The following is a 12,349-nucleotide window of genomic DNA, read 5'->3' on the forward strand; positions in this document are numbered from 1 at the left end:
CGGCGCATGGGATCTTCCCGGACCGGGGAACGAACCCGTGTCCCCTGCATCGGCAGGCAGACTCTCAACCACCGCGCCACCAGGGGCCCTAACCTAAACTTTTAAACCTAAACTTTTAAAGACACTGTTTATTTTCGGCTATGTTGGTACTAGATTAAAATAACCTATTAGGTAGCTAAAGAGTAACCCATAAATATCTCCACTGGTATCCTTTAACTTAAAGCACCTAAAACCACGGGAAACTTTGCCCAGTTCTATTCACTTATTTTTTAAATTTTTAGTTGTTTTTACTCATTCATGGATGAATAACAATATAGAGCAACCCAACCAACTTTTTATTTAGTGGTATATGTGTACATTACCTATTTTAAATCAACCACAAAGTATTTTGATTGTAACCATTATTCAATGAGTTTCTAAGTGATTTCTTTAAAGGAAGAAAATTTAAGGAGTCTTTAAGGGAGATAATAGACCTTGTCAATATGCCAGCATTAGAATAACTGATCACTCATTAACTGGATAAAATGAAGGATAAATAAAAATAAACACATTTTCCTCAGTGCAAGATGGTGGTATGTGGTCCGTGGCATGCACTGGTAGCAAGGTAATTCCTAGTACTTCCAAATTGCATTATTTAAAAAACAGATGTTAGGACAGAAACACCACTCAGACTAGCTTAAGCAGTGGAGATTTCTTGGCCCATATAATTGGGAAGAACAGGGATGGAACGGGCTTTAAATAAATGAGATAGACATTCTCATCATGATGTCAGAACCCTCTCATCATCTCCTAGCTCTGATTCTCTGTTTCTGTGGATCCTTTTCTAACATAGATGAGCTTTCCTCCAAGTGGTGGTGGTGGTGGTGGTGGTAGAGGGAGCTTTTTGAGGAGGAAGACAGAGTGACGGCTTCAGAACTATTTCATTGCAAAAGGAAGTGAGAAAACACCCTTCCAGAGGCCTTCCCCTTTGAAGTAGCCCTGTAAGTCATTCGCTCTTTGCTCTATCAACTGTTTCCTTCACTGCCTTTACCACAAATTATTTATTTATTTGCTCACCTGATTTTTGTTCCTCCCCACTACAAGGAAAAATCCTTGAAGCAAGAACAGTGCCTCTTTTGTTTATGGGGCAACCTCAGGATCTAGTAGCCGTTCAGGAAATAATAAGCCAACAAATCTGTGAAATGCCAGGGTAGGACTCAGCTCTGCTCCAGGCACTTGTCATTATGTGGTCTGGATGGGAGGGGACTGTGATCACTAGGCCTACCAGAACCTCATGGAACAGGGCAAGTGTGGTTTTACGTGGGAGATGGAAATACCATGAGCTGAAAAATTGGGGAAACATGCTGAGGAAACAACAATAAAAATGTGTTTTTTTGTTTGTTTGTTTTATGCTCTTTAAGTGTAGTTTACCATTTCACCCAACTGCCCAGTCTTGTTGTATAAGGTTGTTGCAGATCCTGCAGTGCCTGAAGGTGCTTGGCTGAGGGGATGGAGGGGGGCTGAAATCCAGCCGGAGACTCCATTCCTGTGGCTTCCTTTTTCCAGGAGGTACTGTTTTAAATTTACCCAAAGGCTCTATCTGGTCTCTGTACACAGTGGCCGTGTGTGCAGAATATCCACCTCTCCATCTAACCTTCTAAAGAAAGAATACTAGGGGCAAAAGTAAAAGCTGGATGTGTCTTTGCATCTGGATCCTGCTGGCCAACTCAGTGCAGACTATGTGCTTAACCAGGTCCTGCAAATACTCTAAGAGAGATGACTTGTTTGGGGAAATTCCTCTTTTTTTAACCTTCTCCTCACTCCATTTTCCTATTTAGTGTTAGCTGGTCAATTTTCCTGAGCATGCTTTTTGAGCTGAATGGTGACTGAATGGTGATATACATACTGTCATCTTCCTTTATTGTTTATCTACATTTCGCTGCATTTCCATTTTGATTATCCTTATAATTCTGCTTCAAGGGGAAGAAGAAATTGCCTATGTCCATCACTGGCCCTTCAGACTTGTCTTAAAGCTTTATCTCTTTGAAGTTTGTTCTGTTTTTTTTTTGATTAGAGATCTCTCTGGGGCAGTGAAATGCTCACTACTTAAAAAGAGGTGATGGGCTCTCCTGGTGGCGCAGTGGTTGAGGGTGCGCCTGCCGATGCAGGGGACACGGGTTCGTGCCCCGGTCCGGGAAAATCCCATGTGCCGCAGAGCGGCTGGGCCCGTGAGCCATGGCCACTGGGCCTGCGCATCCAGAGCCTGTGCTTCACAACGGGAGGGACCACAACAGTGAGAGGCCCGCGTACCGCAAAAAACAAACAAACAAACAAACAAATAAAATAAAAAATAAAAAGAGGTGAATTGGTTGAAGGAACAGAAACCCATTCAATCTGACTCATGTAAGGCTGCTGGGAATTTGATAAGTTCCAGACATACAGCTGAGCCCTTCTTACGTGGAAAGTTCTCAGGCAGCTGTTCTGGCTTTCTTCCTCTTTGTGGACTGCTTGGGCTCTTCTTCGCTTCACTCTGGACATTGTTTCCATTCCTTTGATTTTCTTTAAACACTGCCTTTGTCTGCATACTGATCAGCCTGCAAGTGGCAAAAATGGCAACTAGTACTTAATCTCACTGGATTCTCAGCAGGTCCACAGGATGTCTGTACTGTAATTACTTGGGGAGCTTAAAAAAAAAAAAGGTTTATATGCCTCAAACATATTCTGAGTCAGTAGGTCCAGAGTCCTAGAAATCTATATTTTAAGAATATTCCCCAGCAGGAATTCCCAGACTCCTCCATAATCACAAGAGGGAAGAAAGGAAAGTGAGTGAATGATGAAATAGATGAACCAGATCCTAGTATCCACTTGTCCCCAACATAGCCCCTTTTCTTTTTCCCTTTGCCATTCCTTGTTATTGATCTTCCTATCCAAGGAGAGGAGATCGATATTCTAAGAAACTGAAAACAAATATTGAAGAATAGAATGGTTTTCATTAAAAGCAGCAGTATTGTAGCAACAATTCTTAGCCTAGCTTGGTGGGTGGGCAGTCCAGTTAGGCAGTGGGCCATCTATCCCTTATCAAATCAGAGCCAATTTGTTGATCTTGGATGCTCTTACAAATGTAAGACAGGGCTGGGCATTCCTGAGAAACACCTGAGGCCTTAGACCCACCCCCCCTAATAACTTTGAAAACCTACGTGGTGGCAGCTGTCCCAAGAGTCAGACTCTGTACCTGGGCAGGTGATGTAGGACCTCACAACTTCAGTGCCTGTCACTCTCAAACCAGCTTACACAATGTGTCTGTGTCTTTAGTTCAGGATCTTTAGAGAGAATCTTGTCCATAACCGGCCAATCAGGAGCATACTCTGGGATTAAGGGTCAGAGCTGACTTTGAGAAGGGCAATAAGTAATAAGTGCATTGCAAGCTTTCTTTTGGTTGGCTTGCAAAATAGGATTAAGTGAATATTTGTAATCCCTTTTCATTTTGGTTATTTCTTAGGTAACAGAGAGATTAAATTCCTAAATCAACTATAATGAATTTTTTGTATGTCAGAAACTACAAATATGACATCAGCCTAATTTTACATGTGAAGTAAATGCCATGTACACTATTTAGGATATTTATCAAATAATTTCATGGCAAACATTATCATCGTTTCTTCATATTTTAATAACAAAATGTATATTATATTAAGTTGTAAATAAAGTAACACGGATTATTATTTAATATGTTTAAAATATAATGTCATATACTTTACCTTTGTTGTGCCTGCATATGTAAAGGGTTGTAGCAATTTGATTCTGAGACCTCAGTATAAGTAATGGAAGCCATTACTTTATTTAATAACTTTGTCTATTGTAGAATTTCAGAGACATTTGAAGACTTTACATGGGTATTAATTACATAAAGTATGCAAAGATAAACATTTTTAACCAAGATAGAACACACAAAAAAGCTGTATACTACATTTCTGTGTACAAAGCAGTTATGTGTTAAGCCCAGAGTATAATGTCAGTACATTAGGGTTGGTTTAAGAACATGTGTTATTTTATACCTTTAATTATGAAGTATCAAAATAGTTAATCTGACTTTTAAAAATCGTTTTATTTTATTTTTCCAGATCCAATCCCTCTGTGGAACTTCTAAACATCTTCTGTTAGTGGAAACGTTTTCTACACAATGAAGTCAACATCTTAATTTAAACCAGCATTCATGTGGTTCTGATTCATCTGCTATGGTTCATGAAGCTTGAGATCTAAGGCGTACAGGGTCTTTTGCGATGACAATATGACTAATAGTAAAGGAAGATCTATTACTAACAGAACAAGTGGTGGTCCGAGTAGTGGAGGAGGTTTTGTAGACTGGACTTTAAGTTTAAATACAATTCAATCTGATAAGTTTTTAAACTTACTGTTGAGTATGGTTCCGGTAATTTACCAGAAAAACCAGGAAGACAGGCACAAAAAAGGAAACAGCATTTGGCAAGATGGGTTATCAACTGCAGCACAAACTTTTAGTAATAGATCTGAACAACACATGGAATATCACAGTTTCTCAGAGCCATCTTTTCATGGCAACAGTGGGCACACGCCATCAAGCTGTAGCCAAAAGTATGATGACTACACCAACTACAATTATTGTGATGGAAGGGAGGCTTCAGAAACTACGGCCATGTTACAAGATGAAGATGTATCTAGAGATGGTGATGAAGATGTCATTGTGGAAGCAAACCAGAAATTACCAAAGGAGTCCAGTGGTGTCATGGCACTGCAGATACTTGTGCCATTTTTGTTAGCTGGCTTTGGAACAGTCTCAGCTGGCATGGTTTTGGATATAGTCCAGGTGAGTTTTCATCTTTGTTTAACTTCACTGTCTTTGTTGTTTAAAGTGCTTTGTGTTGGTTGCTAATCTCAAACATTATATTTAGATTTAATTTATCCCTTAGTTAAAATGAACTGATGCTGACTTTGGTGAAGAATCTGCTATTTCTGTTTTTTTTGTTTGTTTTCCTTTAGAAGTTCTAAGAGAATTGTCTCATTCTGACCATAAAGTAACTTTTCATAAAATATTAAATAGTAAAGTAATCCCAAATTGGGTAAATCAGCTAAATGAATAACTCAATAAACATTATATTTAAATACATCCTTATTTTAAAAATAAAAATTAATATATGCTCATTAAAATGAATTCAGACAATGCAGAGGATTAAATAAAAGATAAGTCTTTCCTATTCCTCATCTCCAAACCAAAACTCTCTTCACCTCCAGAGGTTACCATTGTTAAGAGTTTGCTATATATACTTGCAGACTTTTTTCTATGCTTATATACATGCATATGTGTAGAGTCTTTTTTCAAAAATAAAAATGAAATGCTAGGGCTTCCCTGGTGGCGCAGTGGTTGAGAGTCCGCCTGCCTGATGCAGGGGACACCGGTTCGTGTCCCGGTCTGGGAAGATCCCACATGCCGCAGAGTGGCTGGGCCTGTGAGCCATGGCCGCTGAGCCTGCGCATCCGGAGCCTGTGCTCCACAACGGGAGAGGCCGCAACAGTGAGAGGCCCATGTACCACAAAAAAAAAAAAAAAAAAAAATGCTATATATATTTTTTGCAGTTTATTTGCATTGCTTATTAATGTATCTTGGACATCTTTCCAAATTAGTAACAAAGATATTCAGCATTTTAAAAAGAGTGCTTGATATTTCCATTGTACATATATACCAAAATTTAGTTATTCATTCTCCCATGCTGGTGCTATAACAAATATCCTTATAAATTTATCTTTATACACTCATACTAATTTTTTCATAGGATAAATTTTAAAAATGGGATTGCTGGGTATTAGGGCAGCTAATTAGGGCAGCTGTGTTTAAAATTTTATAGGTATTGTCAAATTGCCTTTCAAAAAGTTTGTACCAATTTGTAGTCCTGCCATCAGTATATAAGTACTTTTATCTATCCATACCCTTATCAACATTGGATATTCTTGATCTTTTTCATTTTTGCCAATTGATAGGAAAATGTATCATATTTTAATTAACATTCTTTAATTATTATTAATGCCTTAGGATCTTTTCATGTGTTTAATGGCCATTCTTACCTTTTCTATGAATATTTCTTATGTACTGTTTTGTATCTTTTATCCATTTAAAAAATGGGTACATTACTTATTGACTTGTAGGAGTTCTTAATGTAGTATTATACAAAATTACAAAATTACCTATTATATAATTACCTTTCTAAAGCAGTAAATTGTTAAAAGGTGGCATTCTGTTACTATCAGTTTTCATTCATCAGTCAGAGAAAGCTTGGCTCTGGAAAAGGGTTAGAAACATTATCCTCATGTGCCTTTGTCTTTCATTGTTTGCTCCCTAAAAGAAACCTTAGGTTATCTGTGACTCTAAGACACTTTTAAACAGATAACATTTTTATCTAAATGGAAAACGTACATAAATCGAAACATAATTTTTCCACCATCAGATGGAGAAAAGATATGAAAAGATATACTGTGTTAAGTATATTGAATTTTTGAATAGACTGTAATACTCTAGGGAGACCAAACCTATCTGTCCACTTGAAATATAATTGTTTCAAATTATTACCATAGTATCATAGCTGCTAAAATGAATATGCTGTTTTGGGTTGACTTTTTTTTTCTTCATATACCAGTTATTCTGAAGAAACACTCAACATTTAGCTATAGGATGATAACATCTATAGGAAAAATATGTTAGAGTATAGACTGTTAAGCAGAATATTTACGTAATTCATTATGTACCTTCCTCTGGTGCATGTTCACTTATTTCTTGATGCTATTTGAGAGAAGAGCACATGTGTAATTGGGAAAAGTTCCTTTTATGATTTTATGAACTTTAATACTGCTAGCCCTAAGGACTTTATAGTGTTAAACTTCAGTGTTAAAAGTCATAAAGACATAATGTAAATGTTTTGAAAGATTTCATTTGAATGAGGTTTTTAAAACTTTTAAATTGTGAAATTTAAAACATACAGGGTGAAAACAAACAGCTCAGTGAAAACAAAAACATACAGCTCAGTGAATTTTCATGACACGAACAACCAGATAACCATCACCTGGGTCAAGAAATAGACTCTTACCTATACTTCATTAGTCTTCATTAGTGCTCCCTTCCAATAGCTTCCTTTTTTTCTCCATTACCAAAGATAATCAATAGTCTGATTTTTTTAAAATAATCTGATTTTTATAAGAACTTTTTTGTCTTTATAAGCATGTATTATTAAGCACTACTGCTTGGTTTTACTTAATTCTTTTCAAAAATTATCCAGTGGAAGTATAGAGTATATATTCTTTTATGTTTGGGTTTTTTTGGTCAACATTACGTAAGTTTTAGGAAACTGTTGTTCATTTATTTTTATTGCTGTGTTGTAATCCAGTGTATAAATACATCACAGTTTATCCATTCTACTATTTTTTAAAAATCCATTCTACTATTTTTTTAATCCATTCTACTGTTGATGGACATTGGGCCTAATGGTGTTTCCAGGCTCTTGCTGTACATGTGCATGCATTTCTCTTGGGTATATATGTAGAAATGGAATCTCTAGGTCTTAGAATATGCAGATATTTAAATGTAGCATTTGTCAAATGGTTTTCCAAAGTGGCTGTACCAATTTACAGACTAATATAGCAGTATATGAGAGGTCTAGTGCTCTATATTATTATTTATACAAGGTATTAGAAGTCTTTTTAATTTTAGAAATTCTGGCATATGTGGGGTGGCATCTCATGGAGGTTTTAATTGGGATATTCCTGATGACTAATGATGTTTACTGACCATTTGGATATCATTGGTGAAGTTTCTTTGCCCATTTTCTTATTTGATTGTTTATCTTTGTCTTATTGATTTATAGGAGTTATTTGCATATTCTGGATGTAAGCCTTTTAGTTATATGTATCACAAAATTTTTTCCCCTCTGTGGCCTGCTTTTTTACTCTCTCAGTTATGTGTTTGGATGAGCAGAAGTTCTTAATTTTTATACAGTCCCCTTTTCCCTACTTTTCTATGGTCTGTGCTTTTTGTCTCCTGTTTAAGAAATCTTTCCATACCCTGTGAATTAAGATATTCTCTAATAATAGCTCCTTGAAGCTTTGTTTTGCCTTTTACATTTAGATCATTCCCTACCGGGAGTCGGTTTTTGTACAGAGTGTGAGTTAGAGGTTATATTTTTTCCTTTTCACATGGATTTCCAATTGTCTCTGCACTGTTATATAACCAAAATATTTGTTATAAATATAAATATTTGGCCATTTATGTGTAGGTCAACTTCTGGGCTCTCAATTCTGTTCCTTTGGTGTATTTATGTCTCTTGTCGTGAATACCACACCATCATCATTACTCTAGTTTATAAATCTTGATATCTAGTAGAGAACATTCTCTCTTTATTCTTCCTGAAGAGTGCTTTGGTTATTCTTTTCCCTTTGCATTTCTATGTATGTTTTAGTATAAAAGCTTGTCAGTTTTCAAAAAAAGTAGTAGCGATTGTGATTCAGATATAATAAGGGGGAGAATTGACTCTACATTGTTTAGTCTTCCAACACAGGTACATGGAATAATAGCCTCAACTTATTTAGGTCATCTTTAATTCCCCTCATTGATGTTTTACAGTTTCTGAACACAGGTCTTTTACATTTTTAGTTGGGTTCGTTCTAGTTATTTTGCTTCATATATCCCAGACTCAGAGCTAAAGAAGCCCGCAACCAAGAAATGCCAAGAAGGGCAGACAAAACAAAACCAAACCAACAAAAGCCTGCTCTTTGTAGCTGAAGGACTAGGAAAGGGACACCCTAGCAAGACAAAACAGTTTTAGACAATAACTGTTCTACTCTAGCCAAACACTACAGAAAAAACCGTGGCCTCACCCACATCCACATCAGCAAAGGCCCAGCAGGGAGCCTGGAGGGCATTCTGCTAAGTGAAATAAGCCAGACAGAGAAAGACAAATATTGCATTGTATCACTTACATGTGGAATCTTAAAAAAAAAAAAAAGTAAAACTCATAAAAACAGAGTAGAATGGTGGTTGCCAGGGCCTGAGGGGGTGAGGGAAATGGGGAGAAGTTGGTGAAAGGGTACAAACTTTCAGTTACAAGGTAAGTATGCTCTGAGAATCTAATGTACGGCATGGTGACTGTAGTTGATAATACTGTATTGTATACTCGATATTTGCTAAGAGAGTAAATCTTAAGTATTCTTACCAAAAAAAAAAAAAAAGTAACTCTGTGAGGTGATAGATATGTTAATTAACTTGTTGGTGGAATTCCTTTCATAATGTATATGTATATCAGGTCATCATACTGTACCCTTAAAATATATTACAATTCTATTTTTCAATTATACCTCAGTAAAGCTTAGGAAAAATGAGCAAAATATACCGAAAGCAAGCAGAAGAAAGGAAGTAATAAATATAAAAGCAAAAATCAATGAAACTGAAAGCAGGAAAACAGTAGAAAAAAGTCAGTGGAACTAACTTCTGGTTCTTTGAAAAGATCAATAAATCTGACAATTTGTAGCAAGACTGACAATGAAAAATAAAAGAGAGAAGACATAAATTACCAAGATCAGAATGAAATAGGGGATATCACTACAGATCCTGTAGACAGCGAAAGGATAGTAAAGAAGTACTACAAACAACTCTGCACATGTAAATTTTACAACTTAAAGTGGGCCACTTCCTCAAAAAACACAATTACCACAATCCACCCGAAATGAAGTGGATAATTTGAATAGCTCTATACTTATTAAGGAAATTGAATTCATAATTTTAAAAACTCCCAAAAAAGAAATCTTCAGACACAGATAGTTTCACCTGAAAATTCTACCAAATGTTTAAAGCAGAGTTAACACTAATTCTACACAAGCTTTTCTGGAAAATAGAAGAGGAGGGAACACTTACTAATTCATTTTAAGAAGCTGGTATTACCCAGATACCAAACCAAAGACAATGCAAAAAACAAACCAAAAAAACCCAAAAAGAACTACAGACCAATACTTCTTCTGAATATAGACTAAAAAAATCCTTAACAAACATTGGCAAATAGAATTTAGCAACGTATAAAATGAATTATACACCATGAAAAATGAGGTTTATTCCAGGGATGCAAGTCTTGTTCACTATTTGAAAATCAATATAATTCACCATATTAACAGGCTAAAGAAAAAAATCACATGACCACATCAAATGATACAGAAAAAGCATTTGACAAAATTCAACACCCATTCATGATTAAAAAAAGTCAATTAATAGGAATAGAGTGGAACTTCCTCAACGTTATACTTAATTTAATGATGAAATACCAAATGTGGTTTTCCCCTAAGATCAGGTTCAAGGCAAGGATGTCCACACTCATTACCTTTATTCAACATAGTGCAATAAGTCAAGAAAAGGAAATAAAAGACATACAGATTGGAAAGGATGAAATAAAACTGTTCCTATTTGCAGATGACATGATTGTCTAATTAGAAAATCCCAAGGAATCTACAAAAACAAAAACAAAAAACAACTCCAAGAACTGATAAATGAGTTCAGTAAGGCCCAGGATACACAATACATACAAAAAAAAAAATTTTATTTCTAGCAATGAGTATGTGGACATTGAAATTAAAAATACAATAACATTTACTCAAAAAACAAACACCTAGATGTAAATCTTAGAAAACACATACAGGATTTTTATGCTGAAAGCTACAAAACACTGATGAAAGTAATCAAGGAAGATCTAAATAAATGGAGAGACTTGCCATATTCATGCCTTAGAAGACTCAACGTAATAAAGATGTCAGTTCTCCCCAAACTGATATACATGTTTAACAGAACTTTAAAAATGTCCACAAGGATCACCTTCCTCCCCACAGATACACCAGAAATACAGCTACACGTGGAACAACTCCTACAGAACACCTACTGAACACTGGCAGAAGACCCCAGACCTCCCAAAAGGCAAGAAACTCCCCACATACCTGGGTAGGGCAAAGCGGAGAGATTCCCGCACAGAGGAGCGGTGCCGAGCGGCACTCACCAGCCCGAGAGGCTTGTCTGCTCCCCCGCTGGGGCGGGCGGCGCTGGAGCTGAGGCTCGGGCTTTGGTCAGACCGCAGCGAGAGGACTGGGGCTGGCGGCGAGAACTCAGCCTGAAGGGGGCTAATGTGCCACAGCTAGCCAGGAGGGAGTCCGGGAAAACTCTGGAGCTGCCGAAGAGGCAGGAGACTTTTTCTTCCCTCTTGGTTTCCTGGTGCGCGAGGAGAGGGGATTAAGAGCGCCGCGTAAAGGAGCTCCAGAGACGGGCGCGAGTCGCGGCTGAAAGCGCGGAGCCCAGAGACGGGCGTGGGACGCTGGGGCTGCTGCTGCCGCCGCCAAGAAGCCTGTGTGCGAGCGCAGGTCACTGTCCACACCGCCCTTCCGGGAGCCTGTGCAGCCTGCCACTGCCGGGGTCCCGGGATCCAGGGGCGGCTTCCCTGAGAGAACGCACGGCGCGCCTCGGGCTGGTGCAACGTCACGCCGACCTCTGCCGCTGCAGGCTTGCCCCGCACTCTGTGCCCCTCCCTCCCGCCGGGCCTGAGTGAGCCAGAGCCCCCGAAGAGGCTGCTCCTTTAACCCTGTCCTGTCTGAGCGAAGAACAGATGCCCTCCGGCGACCTACACGCAGAGGCAGGGCCAAATCCAAAGCTGAGACCCAGGAGCTGTGAGAACAAAGAAGAGAAAGGGAAACCTCTCCCAGCAGCCTCAGAAGCAGCGGATTAAAGCTCCACAATCAACTTGATGTACCCTGCATCTGTGGAATACATGAATGGACAACAAATCATCCCAAATTGAGGAGCCAGGAGTCAGTGCTGTGCCTCTGAGGTGGGAGAGCCAACTTCAGGACACTGGTCCACAAGAGACCTCCCAGCTCCACATAATATCAAACGGCGAAAATCTTCCAGAGATCTCCATCTCAACACCAGCACCCAGCTTCACTCAACGACCAGCAAGCTACAGTGCTGGACACCCTATGCCAAACAACTAGCAAGACAGGAACACAACGCCACGCATTAGCAGAGAGGTGGCCTAAAATCATAAAAAGTCCGCAGACACCCCAAAACACACCACCAGACGTGGACCTGCCCACCAGAAAGACAAGATCCAGCCTCATCCACCAGAACACAGGCAGTACTCCCCTCCACCAAGAAGCCTACACAACCCACTAAACCAACCTTAGCCACTGGGGACAGACACCAAAAACAACAGGAACTACGAACCTGCAGCCTGCAAAAAGGAGACCCCAAACACAGTAACATAAGCAAAATGAGAAGACAGAAAAACACACAGCAGGAGAAGGAGCAAGATAAAAACCCACCAGA

General features: G+C 38.6%; 1 protein-coding gene across 5 annotated transcripts in view; it reads left to right on the forward strand.

Moving 5' to 3' along the window:
• SLC41A2 (solute carrier family 41 member 2) overlaps positions 1-12,349 on the forward strand; it is a 167,098-nt gene that overhangs the window by 39,364 nt on the left and 115,385 nt on the right. For all 5 annotated transcript variants that reach the window (XM_060113016.1, XM_060113012.1, XM_060113013.1 and 2 more), the window contains exon 2: positions 4,101-4,822. In XM_060113016.1, coding sequence (XP_059968999.1) covers positions 4,268-4,822 — 555 coding nt within the window. In that variant the 5' untranslated portion in view covers positions 4,101-4,267. The remainder of the gene's footprint in view (positions 1-4,100; positions 4,823-12,349) is intronic.

This window comes from Mesoplodon densirostris, chromosome 11, assembly GCF_025265405.1.
Source record: "Mesoplodon densirostris isolate mMesDen1 chromosome 11, mMesDen1 primary haplotype, whole genome shotgun sequence".
Taxonomy (NCBI): domain Eukaryota; kingdom Metazoa; phylum Chordata; class Mammalia; order Artiodactyla; family Ziphiidae; genus Mesoplodon; species Mesoplodon densirostris.